The following is a 23521-nucleotide window of genomic DNA, read 5'->3' on the forward strand; positions in this document are numbered from 1 at the left end:
ATATCTTCAAAGATGTTTAATACTGACAATTGATCAAAAATATTGCAGAAAATACCTAAATATATTTAGTTTCTAGATACTAGTTGACATGATGTGAACTTGCAACATTTGTAAATGTCATCTAGTATTATTTATATTGTAATGGATGATGGTGATTGGATGATAGAATTATTGCTGAAGTGAGAAAATGTTTGAATTCCTGCTGGAAAAACACAAGACATAATAAGTTTGAACTATTGTAACTACTTAAATGAATTACATTTTCTATAGAGGTGTTTTAAAGTTCCTGAGAAGTTTATATAATGTAATGACCCAAGGTGTTCCTTCTAGCAATGACAGGGTTTTTCTCTTGTCCTCTCTGCATTTAAGATTATTATGCATTAGAAGATATGAAGTTAACAAAATTACAGTGCACTTTGAAGCACTTTGTTCTTTATAGTTGTGCAAAAGTAGAGCTGCTGCCTCACAGTGCCAGAGACCTAGGTTTATTCCTAACCTTGGATGATATCTGTGAGGTATTTGCACATTCTCCCTGTGATCATGTGGGTTTCCTTTGGGTGCACCAGTTTTCTCCCACGTCCCAAAGATGTGCGTGTTGGTAGATTAATTCGCCACTGAAAAAATTGAGGCATATATAGTCGAAGTGGAAAATTACTTGCATAATTACAGTATACTTTATTTCACAGCAAATGTTCCTCAACTCTTCGCTCTCCCTGTATTGTGAAGCTGAATTTCATCTTGAGTTATTTTCTTTCTCTTTGTGTCATTCTAGCTGTCTTCCATTTACAATGACCTGAAAATGAATTAACAATTGATATTTCTCATCATGCACTGATTTTATTTTTTTCACCTTCTGAGCTTCATTCACAGAAACTTTTAGAAACTAAAATAATTTAAGTGAATGAGAACTTATTTTAACTTTTTGGTCTGTTCAGTTATTCTCACCAAATACTGTAGAATGCTAAAAGGTTACCCTCTGTCTGTTATTCACTCCCTAAACCTCCTTACTGCTTGATATTTTTTAAACTCTAAGCACACCTTAAAACCTACCACTTCAAAAAAAAATGTTTGGCCATCTCCCCTATTATTTCATGACTTGCCTTGGTATTTAATAATGTTTTGTATATAATACTACATTAGTGACACTATTTATATAAAAACTATTAGTATTGTAATAAAGTTAATGCAGTTGCATGAAGCATTTATATGTGCAGTAATCATTTGTCTGTGTTCAGTAAAGAAACTTAGCAGTTTTGTTCCCTTTAATTTTTCTGGGCTTTTGCATAGTTAAGTATGTTAAATGGTGTATGTATTTGTTAGTTTTGCTTATGGACCTGCATAATTTTTGTTTTAAGCTGCTTCCTCAATTCTTAACATATAAGCCTCTGCTTGATTGAAATCCTTGGTTAAATCCTAATGAAGCAACTCACAATTGGAGATGTAAAGGGCCTACAGCTTTACAGTTAATTAATTACAACCTGGACTGCACATTGTAATAATTAACACGCACGTCTTCTCATTTTTAAGTCATAAAAATCAGACTGATGAATTATTTAAATTATGTTTTTTTTATGTTTATAGTTATCACAATTATTATATTTGAATTAAGTCACCATATGGAGCTTTTAATGTATTTATATAATCTTTTTATGTTTTTGTAACTATTTCCATTGCATGAGAGAACAGTTGTGTCAGTAGGTGCCTTCATTTTCACCACATCATTCAGTTCATACTTATGTCTGATCTTGTCTTTTCAATGTCCTTGTTCTGTTTTTATTGTTACAGGATAAATATTTGAATGACAGATAATGGAACAACAAGCAGATGAGCTGATTGCTCCAGTGGCTAATGAACAGGTGTCGAGCTGTGACCATGAGAAAGTAAATCTATCAATGATTGATGGTGTCAAAAGTGATGAAGTTGTTAATGGTGTCACGGGTGGGGAAACTGGTGCACTAAATGGCACATGTCTTAAGTCAGAGACATATTCAACAACCAAAACACTAAAATTAAAAGAAGATGGAAATGCAGCACATGAAGGTGGATTTGCCGAGACACAACTGAGTGTAAAGGTTGAACAGTGCATGAATAACTTGACAGATCCTGGTGGAAGTGGAGAACCATGTGCTTTAATGTCTTTCAACAGTGATATGGGAATAGCATCAGAATGTAAGGAAGAAGTGAGTGACTGTGGAGAACTCATTAGAACTATCAATAATCAAACACTTAATCCCATATCAGAGAAATTGACACAGGCAGAGACTACAGATTGGAGCAAATGCATATCTCACCCTACTCACAAGATTGATTCAGCAAGTCCTTTTGATACAAAGATAACCAAGGATCTGATGTCCAGGATGGAACAGGAATCTTCTCAAGATGCTTTACTGGATGAGCTAGAATCAGAATATAATAATTTTTCAACAGATTCATCAGTGCCTCCCAGTTTACCTAATGGAATTACAAAAGAAAGCAGCGCTGTGGTCATATTTAATGAATCAATACAAAATAAATGTCTTCAACAAGAGAAGAAAATAAAGAAGTGAGTGTTAATAGCAGGATATTTAAACATTTCTAATAACTTTGTCAATAGAAATATATTAACTAATAGAGAAAACAGTTAAGCACTTCTGTGTCATTCTAGTATATAGAACAGTGGATGATGGATGTATTTGAGCATTTCAATGGGCAGATATTTTTCAACAATTCAGTGTCAAATACTATACCTGGGCTGATGCCATCACTTTCTGTGAAGCACATCGTGCCTTTGCCTATTCTATATCTAGGCAAATGTACCATACAGAAGGCAAACAAAAAACATTATTATTTTTGCAATTCAGACTAATGGACAAATCACATGCCGTTGACTGATTTATATTATTTCAGGAAACAGTTGAATTTAACACTCAGTCATTCTGTGGTAGAATGCAAACATTTTCAAACTCAGGGATTGGATACAAATTATCACAATCTATTAGATGGTATTACAGGGGTGGTCATGTTGATGGGTTAATAATCCAGAGTTTTGGACTCATTGGAGCATGTGATGCTTAATTCCCATCTTAAGCTTTGTTTCTAAAAGGACGTGTGAAATTAAGAGACTTCAAAGAGTAAAAATGATTAGAAGCTGCAGAATTGCTGCAAAAAAAAATTGTATTATACATGAATATTTTTTAGGGAAGGAAACTTGCAATCTCTATATAGTCTGGCCTTTATGGGATTCCAGTCCTGTACTAATGTGATTGATTCTTTAAGTTTCTCTGATAATCTTGCAAGCAAGAGCCCCATCAATTTCTCATCAGATCATTATTGCCAGCAATGTCACCACTTATAAACACTAATAATAATAAAGGGTAGATTTACAGTAACCATTTTAACTTCCTCTGTGCAGAATTATAAGTCCAATAAAGCTAGACATGGTTCCTGGCAATAACATCACCTAGTGATTTTTCTATTAACATTACAAAGAGTGTCCTCCCAAACTTAGTCACCGTTTACCTAAGGGGGATTGCTACTTAACATCATATCAGAGGCTTCATTAACTCAACATAACTATGCAATATGTAACGAGTAATTCCATTGATAATCGTGAACAGTTCTTCACATGTATTCTTAAACTATTGGACACAAATTAAAATGTATCTCTTTAAACTCAGAATGGAGCAAAGTGATATATGGATTTTTAAAAGTCTCACCTGATGAATTGGATTGTTTGGTACCTTTCTGGACATAATCTAATACAATTCAGTCACTTTCATCATACTGAGGAAGTTAATTCAACTAAAAATTAGAATCTGTTAATTCCTGGGGTTGGTTTCTGTTACCTTTTAAGTTACGCATGTGCATTCTGGAGCTAGTGCATAATTTTTAAGAATTATTTTGCATTCATAGGTTGTGAACTTGCTGGCATACCAGCAATTATTTCCCATCCACAATTTCCCCTTAAATTGAGTGTCTTGCATTATCATGTCAGAGGGCAGTTAAGAGTTAACCACATTGCTTTGAGTCACAGAGAGGCCAAGATTAGATTTTCTTCCAAATGGACACTGGATTTTCATTATGATTCAAATTTTTTGGTTAACTTTAACAAAATCAGCTTCTCAGCTGCCAAAGTGAGATTTGTCCAGGTTTCTATATCTGGTAACAAAAGCATAATGTTGTTGTCCTTGTGCAGTGAAAGAAAAGTTGTGTGAAATTGGTTATCTGATTTTTGTACTCTTCTAGAACTTGAAGCTAGTTTCAGCAATAGACTGTGCCAAATGTTTGAAGCTCTTTTCTGTCCTGGTAAAAATGAAAAGGAATTGGCTGATAAAGAAGGAGCAGATGATAAATAGGAAGAAAATAGTTGAGTGGAGTGCCCAGGATTGATGTTGAGACCCTATTTCTAATTTACAAAAATATAAATTTAAAAATAATGCAAGTGACATATGTTTAATATTAAACTAGGAGGAGTGGTTGGAAATACAGTTGGGTAAGGCAGCAAGAATTAAAGATGTTTTAAGGGAATATTTTCAACTGTACAAATAATTGATAGAAAAATTAAAAGGTTGGCAATGTGTCATATGATCAAATTGTCAGGAGAATAAGAAACAAAAGCCACATTTTTTCAACTTTTAAATTTAATATATTTTCTGTATGATGCCAGAAAGAGTGCATTACAACACCACAGCACGTTCAAAAAAACTCTTCAAATCCAGTGGATTACTTTAAAATGCACTGGGGGAAATGAGCCTCTGCATAGCTCATTATTGCTAAATGAAGTCAAGAGCTATAAGTGGAAACATGGGCAGAGGGATAGTGGCTCAGACTAGAAAAACTAGTAATTTGCAAAATCTAACACATAATATCTGGGAGATCCATTTTCACTCATTCTGGAAGAAGTCTGATTTTTCTTTTTCACCACCACTCCCTCCTCTCCTATTGCATAACATTTGTAAGCAATAAAGTGTCCTGATGGTGCTGTGGTTTCTAGCTTCTCTGCTTCCCATCCCATGACATTTCTGCCTGTTAAAATAGTGCACGAGGAAAAGAACCCGTGACTTACTTTTGACCTTGGAAATACATTCTCTGCCACTCCCTGTCACAGCAAATGTTCCACGAAACAACTTTTTGTAACGGCTGCCAGATTGCCAACTAAATTAATATGAGGAGCTGTGTGATCTGAGTGCCTGCTCAAATAATTAGGTTGAGATTGGATAGACTCGTTTTGGTTAAAACTCATACTTCTATTTTGGCTACATTTACTTCCACCAATCAGTCTAGGTTGGACTTGAGATGAAGAGGATTTTTTTAAATGCATCTGGGTATGTTAATGGGTAAGACAGGTGATTTATTCTTTTCCTATAAAGCTGCAAAAATAATTTATTTTAATATTGTGTTGTAACCATCTTTATCAAAAGTTTATAACTAAAATTGCCACCAGTGCCCCAGTTTAAAAGTACAAATAGAAACCGGTTCTAGCTAGCCAAATTTTCATTACTTGAAAATGGAATGCTATTACACTAAAACATTTGTTTTATTTTTATTTCATGTTTATTATGCTTTTGCTTTTATTATGTTTTCATCTGTAGACTGATGGAAGAAAACAGAAAGCATCAGGAAATGATTGTGGAGATTTGTGCAGAAAAAGACAACTTGAGAGATGAATTGAAAAAGCGTTCTGAAACAGAAAAGCAACATATCAACACCATAAAACTAGTAAGGCATTTATGGAACTTGGAATGCAAACTTATTATAACAGAACTGATTTTGAATTATGGTATCATACGAGTCACTGTAAAGATTGGGTGCATTTTAAAATTAGTTTATAAAACTCTGATAATCCAGCACAATTAGCACCTTAATGGTACCAGACTAGCAGATTTTCCAAACCATTGGAGGTCACTCCTGTTAAAACCCTAACACACTTATATTTCACTTTTTTTTTAAACATGTTACACAGTAGTATAATAAACTTCTCAGAGAACCCAGTTTAAATGGAGCGGGAAACTGAACCCATGTTGAGTTTAAAAGAAGCAAGAGATAGAACTGACTGCACAGTCTGGATCACGGCACTAGATGCACACCCCACCCGCATTTCAGGCACCAGTCCCTGGCCGCACACCCAGCTCACTCTCCAGAACCCCATCCCACGTTCTAGACTAGTGAGCGAGCCAGATACCTAACCACTGGGATTTTCAGTCAATGCTGGATTTTTGGAGTTTTACTGTATTAAAGTTGAAGTATAAAAGGTGATGATGGGGATTTTGTGTTTGTAATAATGATGAAACTGTCCGTTGTTGCTGTGTAAAACATTTGTCACCTGCATATTGCAAAGTTAGATGTAGAACTGGGAAGTTGATTTCAATTTATCCCTCCATCTCCACAGGGTGCAACAGCAGGTGCGATCAACAAGAATCAATGATTTAATGTGAAATCTTGCGAATGAGCTTTTATGACATGCTAAATCATAATTGCTGTTTAAAAACCTCTCTTGCTCTGAAAAACTTATTTCATAAGTGTGGAATGTTAATTTTTGAATCCCATGATTTCAAAAAATCTATGGAATACTAATTGTTTTTAAGGTTTATGATATTTAAGTTTCTAATTTTGATCTCGTTTGAATGAACCCAATTTTTAATTGTGCTGTCAGTAAACTTATTAATGTATTATTAAAATTCCACAATTTTTGCTTTCTATTTCCTTCCCTGTGAGGATTCTTTATTTTCTTTTTGGGACTTCTTGATGACTTCATGATTTCTGGATGCCACAGACATTGTATAAATGGTGCCAGACTGGAAGTCATTGGGGAAAAGAGAAATTTATGCCTGCTAAATTGTGATGGGCTTTTTCTGATGTTATCAGTATGCATTGTCCCTTTGCCCAGACCTCAGAATCTGGGCTAATCAGTTGGATTCTTGCAAATAATCTGTAAGGATTTAAAATTAACTTGGGAATTTGTTTTTCTCTCCTGTTCACTTTTCTCTATACTGGTGAACAGTGTCAGTTTTGCATTTCATGATGTAATTAGGCAATTCTTGTTCTTTACATGAGCAGAGAGGCACTGAGCATGTGAGGATGTAGATAGCTTAGTGTTAATGAGTATTCATTCTTTTAAAGGAATCATATTTATAGCTTGCCCCATATTTAGACTTATCGAATGTTTTGTGGAAAGTTTGCAAACTTGAAGTGTGAGAATTTCAGATGTGAGCCAAACTTTGCATGTGGCAGAGAAGTAACTTTGTACCTCACATGACCAATTGAACTTTACAAACATGAAAGAAGCACTTGGGCTATTTTTACAATCATCCTCCAGTCCTAATCTTATTTCCTTCGTTCCATAATCTTGGAATTTTTTCCTACCACAGATTTATTCACCTTTCCTTTAAAACATGTATTGGTCTCTGCCCCATTTCTCAGTTGCTTTACATTAACAAATAGTCGACAATAGAAGCAGAAAGTGCAAAGTGCAGATGTATTCTGAAGAGAAAACATGAGTATTCTACAAAGTCAATGCAGTGATTATTTAAAATGCAGATAAATATTTTTATAGGTAATACTTTTTCTTAAACAAGGTGGGCTTGTTGGACAGATAAACTGTGAAAGAGTAGAAATAAATCTTTAAAGAGAGAAAGCTTCACCTATTCAAACCTGGAACCTTATTTATGGGATCCTTTAGGGAGTTGGCAGTTAGAGTCTTTGAATTCAGGTTGAGTACGAAGCATTTAAATTTGAACGCTCATTTATCTTTTTCTAATCTACTTGTGCTCTTGTTCATGCTTTGTTTCACATTTACTCCTAGAAATTGGATCCATTGGGGCTTGCTTTTTATGTACAATTTGAGAGTAAGGGTGAGTTAACCCTAGTTAGATTGTGCCACTGATCATTTCTGGGGCAAATTCTTGCCCTTTGGGATATCAGGCTGAGCACTTCTATGAACAATTAATGTTAGCACATCTGATGTTCTTCTGGCATCATTCACACATGAAATGATATCACTTGCCACTCATTGCATTTTTTCCTCCCACATGGGAATAACTTAGAGCCTATATTGAACAGAGATAGTATAACCAGGGGAGGCAGTGTTTAGAAGCTGATGGAATCAATTGGGATCCATGGCAGCCATACCTACAATAAGTTATTTCAGCTCAAAGGATTTCAGCTCCATGTTGATGAGCTAGGGTCCAAGATTCAAATATTGTTGAGCATCAGGAAGGGGGAAGGTTATTTGGACAGTCTGTTTAAGGAAGCAGTCAAGACCCTTAGGTTATGTACTGTAATATTGGTCAGTCAAGAGGTGTTAAAGGGTACAACCATGAGTGAGGAGGGTACGAAGATCCAAAAGACCCTTGCATTTGTCCAACAGGTACAAGGTTCTTCCCTTTTGTGTGGATGAGAACAAAGAGGTGAATGAGTAAATTAATCACTGGAGCATGGTATGGTGGGCTGTTTAAGTTGGACTTTGAAAAGGAATTGGCCTAAAGTACATTAGGAACAGCTCTATTGTGGTTTACACCCAAAATCACCTACTTAATTGGACCTGTGTGGTTTCAGGCCAGGCTCAATAGAACACAATTTCTAACAATTTGATGCACTCCTATTTGAGAAGGATATCATCCCTTAAAGGAACACTCCCCATAGTATGTCAGACTTCAGCCACGCTAGAGACAAGAGGCTGCAGGGAGAGGGAGCAAGCCCCTAGATATAGTGAAAGAAACCTGGCATTTTCCTCAGTCCGATAAATGCCAGTGAAGGTGAGCAGAATGCACAAAGGCCAGCTGTCTTCTCCAGATTTGAGAAACCCCACTCATTGGAGCAAAGGAAATGTCTTCCTATGAGATTCCAGGGTGAGCTGTACATCATTGAAAATAGTTGTAACAAACCATTTACTCAGTTTACTACGCTGATTTCTGGTGAACCCTGTTGATGTTAACAAATGTGGAATGTGTCACTTTGGATTGGTAAATTAGCAAGCCCCCGATGAAGAAAACCTCTTTCCTTCAGAAAATTTCCAATGGCCCTCCTCTGCTCTGCTGGGATTTGCGGTTGGTTGTGTTCTACCTGGATTTCCCCGTTTGCCTGCCTTCTTCCCTAGCTCATCTTGTTCCTGTTATTCTTCAGCCTGCACCTCATGTCCTTCAGGCTCGGGCATCTGCATGCTTTCCTTCCTTTGGCACCAGCTGCTGTCTTCAGATTGGTAGGTTGTCCAAATTGTACAAGCTCAAATGGACTAAATCCTAATGACTCCTGGATTGATTCTCTAATGGCAAACAAAAGTAAATGAATACCTTCGTCCCAATCCTTTGTGTTTTCAAAGCAATAAGTCTTCAGCATATTTTTGAGAGTAGAATGAAATCTCTCCAGAGCTCCCTGAGATTCTGGGTGAGATGCAGATGATACAATCTGCTTTGCTCCCATCTCATAGACTAGTTGCTGAAAAAAATTAGACATAAAATTACTGTCTTGATCAGATTGGATTTCTTTTGGCAAACCAAACTAAATAAATAAATAAATGAATGAATGAATGAATGAATGTATTTTAAAAGAGCCTTTGACACTGTCTTGGCCTTAATATTTCTAAGGGGTATTGCCTCTGGAAATCTAGAAGTGGCACACATGATGGTTAACAAATACTGATTTCCAGTCTTAGACTTTGGTAATGGGCCAACACAGTCCACAATCACCTTCGAAAAGGGTTCACCAAAAGCAGGAATTGGCTTCAACGGAGCCACAGGGGATTTTTGATTTGGTTTACCTACCATCTGACATGTGTGACAAGTTCGACAAAACATCACCACATCCTTTCTCAGACCAGGCCAATAGAATTGTTTCGAGATCTTCCCTACAGTTTTATTCACACCAAAATGACCACCCAAAGGCATACTATGAGCCAAATTTAAAATCTCATTCCTATAAACTTTTGGAACAACAACATGATGAAAGAAATCACTGTATCTGCTGGAGAAATATTGCAAAGAGGCTCTGGACTGATGCAGGTACCAGAATCTCATTTTCAGAATATGTTGAAATTTTACATGATTCTGGTACTTGTTTGGGTCTCATTATCGTTACACTCAGCAATTACAGAAGGACTGCATTTGTTGTCAGGAGGCAGAGAGGTGGAGGATGACCCTTATCATGCAGGACTCATCCCTTCAGACTATGCTGGGCAGGGTAAATGGCTGGAGTATCTGTTGCCCTGAGGATAAGGTTATCATGTATACTTTTTGGAGATGTGGTATTCAACATCAGGAAGGTATTCTGATCTTCCACAACAATTTAAATATCGAGGAAGTGGAAAACATTTCCATTCATGGAAAGATCTGGGTTATTAATAGGAACAATTTTATTTGCTTTTTTTTTGCGATCTGGATGTCACTGGCAAGTCCATCATTCATTGTCCTTGACAAGGTGGTGAGTCGACTTTTTGAACTGAAGTAGTCCTTCTGATGAAGGTTGGAACAAAGTGCTGTTGAGTAGAGAGTTCCAGAATTTAGACCTAGTAAAGCTGAAAGACTGGCCACTTATTTCCAAAATCAAGATTGTGTGCAGTTTGGAGCAGAATCTGCAGGCAGTGCTATTCTCATACATCTGCCGTTCTTGTCCTACTTGGTTGTTGAGGTCACATGTTTAGGAGCACACCTGTGAAATCTTTGGGTGCATGACCCCTATGGGCCCTATATGTGCACATGAGGGTGGTCAATAGCTACCAGCATTCATAGAAGGCCAGCAACACTGGCAAATACTGGTGCTTGAGATGTTACTGAAATCTAAGTATGTGAATGTGAATACAATGCCCAGATGATGTCCCTGTGGTGAGCAGCAGTCTGTGAGATATTGCAGAGATCTATTGTAGCAACTTGAAAGGATCCTGTTTATAGAAAGTAAGAGTCAATGTGATCTCTGTGGGAAGAGCAGTCCAAGCACATGTCCTGAAGGTCTTCCTGCAGCATATCGCATTGCTCTGTGATAACAGCTTTGGAAAACCTGAGCCTGTGAATATAATCCTTATAAAGCTCTAGTTAGCATGTGCTGTCTCTTTGTGCCTCTTCCTCTGATGGCCCTAACTCATCCTGCACAGCTCATCACTGCTGTGCTGATACTTCCATTAGTGGATTGCTGACAACCTAGGGTAGTGCAGTGGCACAGCTAATACCTGACCTTGGGTACTGTCTGTGGAGTTTGTATACCTTCTCTATGACAGGTAATTTTCCCTGGATGCACAGGTTTCCTCCAGTATCCCAAACTTGTGAATTGGTAGGTTAATCGTCCACTCTGAATGGCCTCTAGGTAGGTGGTAGAATCTTGAGGGAGTTGATGGGAATGTAGGAGAATAACTTGCGTGGAAATCCAGAGGAATGGACTCTGTGAACCAGCATAGATTCCATGGGCTGGGTGGCCTCCTTCTATGTCATAAGGAATATGGGATTATCACTATTGAGGTACCCATTGACTGCCTTAGCAGCTGAATTCTGAAACAATAAACAGGCACTCCCTGTTAGTTTAAGCACAGTGAGCTTTGGAAATGTTTCAGGAAGCTGTAGTCAGTTCTGAAGCTGCCAAATCAGGTTCTGAAACTTCCAGTGTTTATAATCTATTTAAATTGACATGGCTACAACAAAGTAGGTATGGACAACAAAGTACATACAAACATATGAAATATCTGCCAGAGTAGGCCATCCAGTTCCTTGTGCTATTCTACCATTCGATAAGATCAGGTCTAAATTTTCACTGCTTTCCTCCGCTAGCCCCATGTTCCTTATTCCCTTTGATACCTTAAAATCTATGAAGCTCTGCCCTAAATGTACACTACTACTGTGCTTTCACAGCTCTCTTGGGTAGTGAATTCCAAAGATTTGCTACCCCCTTTGTGACGAAATCTCTTCTCATTTTTGTCTTGCGTGGCTGTCCCTTATTTTGAGACTGATCTCTGATTGTAGACATTACCAGTAGAAATATCAACTCTACATCTTTTTAAGAATCACTGAAGAACCTCTCAGTTTTCTAAACTCAAGAGACTACAGGGCTGACATGCTTAATCGCTCCTCAAACAACAAATCCACCATGCCAGAAATCAATCTGGTAAACTTTCACTGCTGTCATTCCTTGAGTAGGGAGACCATACATCTGCACAATATTCCTGATGGTATGTTGTCAAGGCTCCGTATGGTTGGAACAAGACATCTAAACTCTTGTACTCAAATTCACTTGCAATGAAGGCCACAACCCATTTGTCTGCCTGGTTACCTGCATATTAACTTTCAGTGATTCATGTTCAAGGATGCATGTGTCCCTCTAAATGTCAACAGCTTTCAGTATCTCATCAGTTTAAAGAAAAATTCTGCTTTTCAATTTTTTTCGACGAAGTGGATTCCCTCATATGTTTCCACACTATATTCCAAGTACCATGTCTTAGCTCAGCCTGTCTACACAAGACCATAAGACAGAGGAGCAGAATTAGGCCATTCGGCCCATCGTCCGCTCTGCCACTCAGTCATGGCTGATTTTATTTTTCCCTCTCAATGCCATTTTCCTGCCTTCTCCCCGTAACCTTTGACGCCCTTACTAATCAAGAAATGATCAACCTCTGCTTTAAATATACCCAATGACTTGCCCTCTTCAATCATCTGTGGCAATGAATTCCACATATTTGCCACCCTCTGGCTGAAGAAATTCCTCCTCATCTCAGTTCTAAAGGGATGTCCTTTTATTCTGAGGCTGTGCCCTCTGGTCCTAGATTCTCCTGCCTCAGGAAATATTCTCTTCGTATCCACTCCAGCCAGGCCTTTAAATGTTCGGTAGATTTAAATGAGATTCCCCCCACCCCCCTCCATCCTTCTAAGCTCCAGCGAGTACAGGCCCAGGGCCATCAAATGCTCCTGATATGTTAACCCTTTCATCCTTGATCATTCTTGTAAACCTTCTCTGGATCATCTCCAACGCCAGCACATCCTTCATTAGATATGGGGCCCAAAATTGCTCATGATGCTTCAAATGTGATCTGACCAATGCCTTATAAAGCCTTAGCATTACATCTTTGCTTTTATTTTCTAATCCTCTCAAAATGAATGTTTATGTTGCATTTGCCTTCCCTACTACCGACTCAACCTGCAAGTTAATCTTTAGGGAATCCTACACTAGGACTCCCAAGTCCCTTTGCACCTCCAATTTCTGAATTCACTCCCTGTTTAGAAAATAATCTGTCCCTTTATTTCTTCTACCAAAGTGCATGACCATACACTTCCCTATGCTGTATTCCATCTGCCACTTCTTTGCCCATTCTCCCAACCTGTCTAAGTTCTTCTGCAGACTCCCTGCTTCCTCAAAACTACCTGCCCCTCCACCTATCGTAGTATGATCCGCAAAAGTCCCTGAAGCTCCTCTGTGTTCACCTCACAGCCCATGTTGTCACCTAGCTCTGTATCACTAACAAACTTGGATTTGTAAACCGGATTCGCTCACCTAAATCATTGATTTAGGTTGTGAACAGCTGGGGCCTCAACAGTGATCCCAGCAGTGCCTCAATAGTCACAGCCCCCCAACGTGAGAATGGCCCTTCTTCTCCTACAGTTTTCTGCCCCTTATCCAAACCTTGATTCACGCCATTGTATTAGCCCCAATACCATGTGCTCTAATTTTGTTTCGTAACCTCTTGTGTAGAAGGTTATTGAAGCCCTTTTGAATGTCCAAATATACTATAACTGCTAGTTCTCGTTTCGGTTCACTAGTTACAGCTTAAAAAAAATTAACAAATTGTCAAATGTGATTTTCCTATTTTCCTTGCATAAATCAATTTTGATTCTGCCCAATCATATTATTTTCAAAGTGACCTGTTGTCACTTCCTTAATAATAGATTATATGTCGTCCTTACCACTGATGTCAAGCGAACTAGTCTGCAATTCCAGTTTTCATTCTCCTGCTTTTCTTGATTAATAGGGTTATATTCGCTACCCTCTAGTCTGTGGTTTGTGCAAGATTCTATGGAATTTTGGACAATGACAACCAGTGCATCCACAATCTCTTCTGAAACCTTGCAATGTAGGTTATTAGCTCCTGGGAATTTATTGCTGTTCAGTTCTCTTAATCTGTCCAACAATAATTTTTCACTGATTTCTTTGACGTCCTCATTCACTCTAGACCTGTTCTCTGTAAATTTCCCAGAAGTCTCTTTGTGTCATCTTCCATGAAGATAGGTTAATATTATCTGCACTTTGTGTCTATTTGCCATTTTCCTATTCCCCCAATATAATTTGGGGACCCACATTAACTTTTAATACATTTATGGAATCTTTTACAACTTTTTTTTGTTTCTTGCTGGTTAGTCACATGTTCTACTTATCTTTCCTTATTGCTTGGGGCTCCTTTGCTGAATTGGTGGCTATAGGAAGGATGTGATTAAGCATGAGGGAGTGCAAAAAACATTCACCAGGATGTTTCCTGGACTGGAAGGCTTGAGGTACAAGGAGTAATTGGATAGGCTGGGACTGGTTTCCCTAGAGTGAAAGAAGCTGAGAAGTAACCTTTTAGAAGTTTATAAAATTATGAGGGGCATAGATAGTTACAGTCTTCGTCATGGGGTAGGGGAGTCTAAAATTAGAGGGCACAGGTTTAAGGTGAGGGGAAAGATTTAAAGGGGATCTGAAGCGCAAGTTTTTCATCAGAGGGTGGTGGATATATGGAACAAGCTAACAGAGTTGCTGATAGAGGTGGGGACAATTACAATCTTTGAAAAACATTTGGACATGTAGATGGATAGGAAAGGTTTATGGGGAAATGGGCTAAACACTGGCAAATGGGATTAGCTTGGACAAGCATCTTGTTCAGCATGGACAAGTTGCACCAAAGGGCCTGCCATATAACTCTATGAATGAATTTTCTTAATTCTCAGGTTTTTTGGGAAACATTTTATCTAATATTAGTTTTAATTTCTCATGCAAGCCGTGGTTGGACTATTTTTCTTGTTTCTTCCATCTTCAAAGGACATATTTTACTCGTAAACTATGTATTAATTCTTTAAACCAGCAACAAAAGAAAAACACCGAGTCATGTATAAGTGTTAAAAAACTATTTTATTAATAACTACTTACGATGATAGAAAAATATAAGTAAAAATGTTAGAAGTAAAAATGTTGGATCTTAAATATTAAACCCAAAAACTAAACTCGAAGTGTGTGTGTGGCAAATTCCCAAACTCCAAGTCCAGGAATAGTTCTCAAAGTTCAGTTCAGCAAGCCGTAAGGTGAAATGTGAGCAAAGGCTTCTGCAAAACCACCATTGGCTGAAGAGGAAATGTAGAGAGAAAATAGAGAGTAATTACGAAATCCAATTGTTCCACGATGGAACCCATACAACACCTCAATCACTGATGATTTCCATTCCTTTGTTCTGAAGTATCTGCCACCCCGAAAGGCATTTGAGACGTGGCCATCCACACAAATACCTGTTTCCTTCTACAGGTTAACAACACAGTGGACTCCACTGGATTATTCCAAACATCCATACGTGGATTGTAGTGACAGACACAGTTATTGTTTTTCATCCATCGATACAGAAACCAGTAGGCAGGTGTCCTTCTCCCCCTTCTCTCCCCCTTCTCTCCCCCTTCTCTCCCCCTTCTCTCCCCCTTCTCTCCCCCTTCTCTCCCCCTTCTCTCCCCCTTCTCTCCCCCTTCTCTCCCCCTTCTCTCCCCCTTCTCTCCCCCTTCTCTCCCCCTTCTCTCCCCCTTCTCTCCCCCTTCTCTCCCCCTTCTCTCCCCCTTCTCTCCCCCTTCTCTCCCCCTTCTCTCCCCCTGACTGAACGCTCCAAAAACATCATCACGTCCTTATCTCCTGTTGTTGTCGTAATCATGCCACACACACACTACTGTGCTATGTCTTAAAGGGACATTCACCAATAGTAACCTAATCCATAACACTAGCCATTTATTTACTTACTGTCATCTTTTTAATGTAGTTTTCCAAATTCTCTGTAGCCAACTCAAGCTTTATCCCTTCATAGTTTGTTTAGATTGAATCCCTAATTTCAGATTTATCCAAATCCCTTTCAGTATTTATTTGAAAAAGATTATCATATTATGATCACTCTTCCTCTTCCTCAAAGATTCCCAAACCTATAGGTTACTAATGAATCCCTTTTTCATTAATTAGCTCATGCTCAAACACATGAAAAATGCATAAAGTTATTCAAGCTACGAGGGGCAATAACTCTGTAATGCAGTAATGAATATATACTACTTAATCCCCATTAATTTGTGATTAAAATTTTTCAATTTGGTTACAAACGTGTAAAACTCAGAATTGTCTACTCATTATGGATTCACTTATTTCTTGCAGATGGAAGCCAAAGTTGAAACTCTAATGGAGGAAATAAAAACAGTGAAGGAAAGATTGATCTCACAGGATGCTGCTGCCAAAAATGCCATTCAGCAATTGCAAAGAAACCTGACTTCTCGGATTGAACAAGTAAGAATGTTTTCAAAATAGAATGTGCTTTATAAATTTTAGATTTCTGTTCAGAAATAATTATTTTGTTTTATTTGTCCTCGTATGAAGATTAATCTGTCTTTCTCCACACCTTTAATTTCCCCCCACTTCTCTTGACTTTCTGAATATTGTCTGCACATGGGTCCAATTGGGCAGTCTGGATTGCTCTGTTATGTTTGGAACAGTATAATAATTTATTTAATTTTTTAAAAAATAATTTTCAATTGATTGTTCTTGAGCTCCTTGGTTTGCCTTTGTTCGGTATTCATGTTTATATCCAATGGATCCATGATCCAGTTTTGAAGGTCATTTTAAATATGGAAGTAATTTGCATTCCAAGGAAAAGTGTGCTTTCTTGCAAATCACTTTTGATTAATGCTTGAAATTTATCAGGTGATGAAGCATCTATTCGGAGATACGTAATCTCTTTGTTTAATGAGAGATTGGTGTACTAAAGAAGTTGTGTTTAACTGTTGTATTCTACATGTTTGAAAAGTAGGTAAGCTAGTACCGCTGGCAGCATTCCTACGGCACAATTTAGTTAAGTTAGTTTGGTAGGTGGATTATGAACTAATTACAAAGGAGAAGGGCCCATTTTATGTTTGTCGAGCAGTGATTTTTACAAAAGTAATTACACAATCATCTTTCTTTGGTTATTTAAGTGGACAAGGTTGAGTTTGTTTCCATGACAGTTTTGAGAATATAAGCAGCTGGTTATTTTTCAGTGCATTAAGTATTGGTGCAAACATGGACCAAAGAGTTGAATTCCAGGGTTGAGGTCAGCGTGACGTCAAGGCCACGTTTAATTTGTGTTATCAGGGCCTTCTGATAAAATTGGAGTCAATGGGCCTCAGAGAAAACCTTCTATAGATTTAAGGTACAACTTGGAAAACAATAAGATGATTATGACTGTTGGAAGTCAATTATCCCAGCTCCAAGATATCAATGCAAGAGTTTCTTGGGGCAGTATGATAGGCCTGACCATGTTTAGCTGCTTCATCACTGACCTTCTTTCCATCTTAAAGTCAGAGGTGGGGATACTTGCTAACGGTTGCACAGACAATGACAATCTCAGCAAAACAAAATGTGTGCATCTATCCTTGATGTTCAGCGGCATGATCATCATGGGGGGGGGGGTGGGGTGGGGGTGGTGCGGAGAGTCACCTTCGACCAGAAACTTAATCAAACCACCAATATAAACAGCTAAAAGAACAGATTAGAGCTTGGGTTGTTTTTATAAGAGTGTGTCAAAGGCTGGGTATCCTCATCCTCATTCTCATCTCCTGACGCTGCAAAATTGACACCAGCAACAAGGCACAAGTCTGATGTGTATTTATGTACTTTTCATTTGACTGGATGAGCAGAGCTTGATACTATCCAGGACAAAGCAACCTACTTGACTGGCACCTCATACACCATTGTAAACATTATTCTCCTCTGCTATCAGTAACCCACATTAGAACTGCGTACCTTCTACAAAAAGCACTAAATTACCTGCTTAAGGTGCACCAACAACATTTTCCAAATCTGAAAGTGTATATAAGCGTAAAAGTGTATTGGAGGTCATTCAGCATAAACAGGTGGCTATTTCATAATGACAAATGAAATACAAGGAGTCATTTGACCCATCAAGTCTATGCCAGCTTTCAGTACAATCCCCTTTCTCCCACTTTTTCCCTCTTGCATGCCAATCAATTCCAGTCCAATTCTCCTGTTAGCCACCTACACTAGGGAGCTGTGAGGTAGCAGCTCTACCTGCTGTGCCACTGTACCGCCCAAGGTGTTGAGAGACCCTGTGGCACTTTGAAGAAAAGTAAGGAATTCTCCCAATGCTCTGGTGAAATTTGTCCCTTAACATTTGATATCAAAAGGTATTTACTAGCTATTAATTTCACTGCTGATTATGGATGTTTTGTTATCTTAATTGTATTTGAAGATTATATCAAAGGTCAAACTTGATTGTTGTTATCAATGCACTCTCATCATGGATCTGATCAGAATAGGGCTTTGAAATGAGAAATCAACAATGACTTGCTGAGCAAGAGTCTTCGGAGAGTGCATTAGGGCAAGTTAAACTTCTGACTTTAATTTTGTCTTGGTACGTTTTCCCTATTTTCTCACATGCTCCCTTGACCATGATATGTCCTCATTCCAGCTGTCTTTAGCTGCTTATAATGTGGATTAAAAAAAGAGAAATGCTATATTTAGTAGTGGTCTAATATTTATTTTGAAAAAAGATTTTGTGAATGTATATGCACGGTCATTTCACCAAAGACTGAAGTAATTTTGTTCAAATTATGTTTACATTCAAGCTTAATTCATATTGCTTTGTCTTTGAATATTAGCCATAACCTGATGAGGTTGGTTTCAGTTTCTCTTTTGAAAAGTGGGCTTTGTAAATGGTTCGATTCTTACTTTTATAGACCAACAAAAAATGTGAAGAGGCTCGACAGGAAAAAGAAGCTATGGTAATGAAATACGTTCGAGGAGAAAAAGAAGCACTTGATCTTCGAAAAGAGAAAGAAGGGATTGAAAAAAAATTACGTGATGCAAACCGAGAACTGGAAAAATTGACAGTGAAGGCCAAACAGCTCACACAAGAGAAGACAAGATTGCAACAGCTATACGAGGCAAAGGTAATTTGTCTAAGTCATCTTGATTGTATATGAAGTTGTGGTAAATCATATGTAGGAATACTGAACCCAGTAGTTAAAGAGAAAATTTTCCCCCTTTAGCTTTCTAACATAATATGTATCCAGAAGGAGTCTTTCCTTCTCTGAGAGGTTTTTCTCTTCAGAATATGACAATTTTTTTTTGAGCATAGTTTTATGCCCAGTAGTTGTTCCACAACGGCCCATTCTAGTTGTGTAAACTGGTCGATAAGTATTCATCTGTGTGATCCATTGTCTCCCACATTTCAGCCAGAGAGTTGATAACCATTCGTTTATATATGAGTTGTACAAAAGGAAAATTTTCCTTCATTGCCCTTCATGGATTATCATTTAGTTGATTACATGATGTCTGCATTGCAGGGTTGACCCTAGTGGTGAGGATAAGGTTAGTGGGAGTGTGGCAAAGCATGTTGTATTCTATGAACATAACTATAGTATTCAATCAAAAGAAAATACAACTTTCTTTTTAGGAAACTAAAGAATGCTGACTTAATCTGAAATTTGTTAAAGCTTTGTATTTCATCTTTTATTGCAGCAGTTGCATTTACTTCTAAGCATCCATTTAGTCATCATTTTCCTTAAGGATATATGTACTTCAGTGGCTTAGGGACTTGACAGCTTAAAGCCTGGTGCCAATGAATGGGTGTGATCAAGAGGCTAGATTGGGGAGGTACAAATATCTAGAATTATGGGGCTAGAGGAGATTGTAGGTGATAGGAAGTTGCAAAGTTGTGGAGGTGTTTGAACTGAGATTTGAGAATTTTGGTCTGGATGCTCCTTGTTCAGCAATGCCATGTAGGTCAGCAAGTACAGTGGAGACAAATGAATGGGACTTGGTGTGAGTCAGAAAATGGGTAACAAAGTTTTGGGTGAGCTTAAGTTTATGGAGTATAGAATGAATAAGTTTAGCAAGAATGTGTTGGAATACTAAAGTGAGAAGGCAACAAAGGCATGGCTAAGGGAATCAAAGCCATTAGCTTCTTTAATAATGTTGTGTAAAGAAGGGAAAATTTGTCTTTATACATGTGCAAGCAAACCTTTCAACCAAAACTTTTAAATATATACAGAAAATGATGAAACTACTCAGTGGATGGGGAGAAATGTTACTGACCGTCTGAGCTTTTCTAGCATTTTCTTTCTCTATTTCAGGTTACCAACATCTGCTGCATATTACGTTTGCAATACATACTTTAAATACATGTATTTATTTTATGGTTGCAGGAAGGAGAAGCCACAAAGCTCAACAGAGATGTTGAAAAGCTAAAGGAAGACATCAATTCCAACATCATCAAAGTGAAGTGGGCCCAAAACAAGTTAAAAAGCGAAATGGATACACACAAGGTTAGTCAAATTCCTGCAGATCTTTATATCATCAGTTCTAGATGTGTGTCATTCAAGGTACATTGAAAACCTTTTACACACTGGGTACTTTACTGTACAAGACTGTTTAATCAATCTCATTCATGATTTGTTTAAATATTCATTATTTTCATCATTAAGTTTGACACTGATGTAAATGTACATAATCTGTTGCTTGCTCTCATTTGTAGATTCAATTTAAAGTGGTTGTCAATGCTTTCGTAGTAGGAGTCACCAACTGTCTTATCCTACTCTTTTAATGACTTTCCCACTCAGGATGATGATTAAGGTTAAACAACTTGCATGTTTGTTACAAAGTTATTACATTTCTGGTTATTTGAAGGACTTTCCTGTCTGACAAGGAGCTAATCTTTCTGGCTAATTCACCCCTTCTCATGTTGACCCTGTAGGCTGTATAGAATTCCTCATTCTGTGTTTTTGGATGATTTTGCAAAGGGAGAAGCGTTAGTGAAAAACAGGATGGGTCCAAGATATTTCCTTGGGGTACTTCAGAGATGATAGTTGGGAGGCAGGGAAAAAAAATCTAGCTCTCTTATTCTTTTGGTAGTACATATGAGGCAAATAGACATGCTTTGTGGAAGCTAATGTTGTCAGCCTTGTCACAACTGCAGAAGGGTTGAATTGGATGACAACACAGTTTACCTCATCACAGGCACAAAGGATATATGGTGCTGTGGCAGAGGTAATCTGAATGGAAGGATTCTGATGGGAGTTCCAGGAAACCTGGATTTGGGAGATGACACCTCTCACTGGGATAGAGTTTAGCACTGAAGATTTGAAAATTCAGGATTTTGGAAAACTGAATCCAGCGCTGTAGTCTATGATTCATTGTTCAAAGCACTTCAGCCATCAAAAAAGAAAATAGTATTTCAATATGAATATTGAATAATAAGTATACGTAAAAAAAGATCCCATTTAAGAATATTAAATTTTCAAATTCACCCAGATTCCAGCTCTTCCCTACCATGAATATGAAACTTTAAAACTGTCACAAATTGACTTACTCTTTTCTTCCTGTTTGTATATTTTTTTGTTTTCTCTCTTTCTCTGCCCCCCAACTGGCTGTTTTTCCCAATTAACAAAGCTAGGGAATTTCACCCTATCTGTACAGACATACAAAATGTTAAATTTTACAAAAAACCGAGTTTTTATGGAAGCATAAAATAATGTTCATGAGAATTGGAAGCCAAATATTATAAGGAAACCATCACCTACTTCCAGAATATATTGGACCTTTTTTCTCCCCTCATATTTTTATTGTTTTCTTGGCAAATCTGACCTTTTTTCTCCCCTCATATTTTTATTGTTTTCTTGGCAAATCTGACTGAATAATTTCCATTTCTGTTGCAAAGTGTTGCTGTTTTTATCATTGCATTTCCTAACTACAAAATTTTTTAACCTGACAATTTTTTCTACCACCAGCAGATGGCACTAAAAGATCTGGGCACAAAGTACAAATGATTGCTTCATTACAAAATCCTTTTGGTTGTAGTGTTTAGATGTTTTACAGATGACATCAGGAATAATGCTATGTAGTAACATAAAAGGGGACAGAATGTCTTGATAACAGGAGGATACGCACTGTACTTTTAACATGTTTTAAATGTTCTATTTGCTAACAATTGGAGTTTGGTTATATTTTGAAAGGAACCATATTAAAACGGATTTTCTGTTTTTAATCTATAACCATTCTGGTTGTTTATTAGAGTCAGTAAAGTTGATTCTGGACCCTGAAACACATTGTGTTTACCTTATGTCCAATTATATTTTTCTCTTCCACCCTGACTCGGTTATTCAGATGATAATAACTAGAATGAAAATAAATTGGTAAATTGGTTTATTACTGTCACATGTGCTGAGGTACAGTGAAAAACTTGCCTTGCATACTGTTCATACAGATCAATTCATTACAATAGTGCATTGAGGTAGTACAAGGTAAAACAATAACAGTGCAGAATAAAGTGTTACAGTTACAGAGAAAGTGCAGGTAGACAATAAGCTGCAAGGTCATAACAAGGTAGATTGTGAGGTTAAGAGTCCACCTTAACGTACTTGGGAACCATTCAATAGTCTTATAACAGCGGGATAGAAGATGTCCTTGAACCTGGTGGTACGTGGTTTCAGGCTTTTGTATTTTGTGCCCACTGGGAGTGGGGAGAAGAGAATGTCTGGGGTGGGTGGAGTCTTTGATTATGCTGACTGCTTTACTAAGGCAGCAAGAAGTGTAGACAGAAATGATGGTTTTGGATGCATTAGAAACTGATAGGCTACTTGCATGGAAAATTCAGTGGTTTTTTAATTAATAATGAGTATCAGAGTTTGTTAAAATTTACTGGAAGTAATGCATTTCAAATTTTCTGTATTCCATCTGGATTGTGTAATAAATCCACAAAGATATTTTACTGATTGCCTAAATTGGGGACAAATATATCACATTATCATCAGCAGCTTTTATTTATATAGGACATTTTAAGAACATTTTATTCATTTAAAAAAGTATTCCAAGGCAGCCTATATAGGTGTTCATTGGAAATAATTTAGTGCCAAACCAAAGAAGGAGCTATTATGGTGTTGAAAAATGAAATTGTTCAGAAGGTGAGTTTTAGGGGAATTTGATAAGAAGAAAATTTGAAATTGTACTACTGAGGTTACTAAATTTAGGGCCTATAGGGACAAATTGATAAAGGCTTTATCACCAGTATGAAAATTATGGGAAGGCCACTGTAAATTGGTTAGCAAGGAAAAGAGTGTGCAGTAATATAGTCAAGGGCAAATTCACCTTGATGGTAGTGGGAATAATGGGGTTAATTATGAAGGCATTTTATGTACGTTTATCTTGTGTTCTCTTGAGGTTGAAAGATGACTTGGAGGTTGACTAAAATGATTAAGTGCTTTATTTAAGTCAATGTAGAGGAACTGTTTCCTTTCGTGAGAAATTCAATACAAAATCATATAACAAAATTGGAGATACTCCATTGAAAATTAAACCAAGAGACAGTTTTTCCAAA

At 37.5% G+C, this 23521-nt stretch overlaps 1 protein-coding gene across 6 annotated transcripts in view; it reads left to right on the plus strand.

Moving 5' to 3' along the window:
• ccdc186 (coiled-coil domain-containing protein 186) overlaps positions 1–23521 on the plus strand; it is an 82386-nt gene that overhangs the window by 11607 nt on the left and 47258 nt on the right. For all 6 annotated transcript variants that reach the window (XM_052027542.1, XM_052027540.1, XM_052027544.1 and 3 more), the window contains 5 exons: positions 1786–2542; positions 5571–5697; positions 16312–16440; positions 18885–19097; positions 20355–20474. In XM_052027542.1, the coding sequence (XP_051883502.1) occupies positions 1809–2542; positions 5571–5697; positions 16312–16440; positions 18885–19097; positions 20355–20474 (1323 nt within the window). In that variant the 5' untranslated portion in view covers positions 1786–1808. The remainder of the gene's footprint in view (positions 1–1785; positions 2543–5570; positions 5698–16311; positions 16441–18884; positions 19098–20354; positions 20475–23521) is intronic.

This window comes from Pristis pectinata, chromosome 12 (assembly GCF_009764475.1).
Source record: "Pristis pectinata isolate sPriPec2 chromosome 12, sPriPec2.1.pri, whole genome shotgun sequence".
Classification (NCBI taxonomy): Eukaryota; Metazoa; Chordata; class Chondrichthyes; order Rhinopristiformes; family Pristidae; genus Pristis; species Pristis pectinata.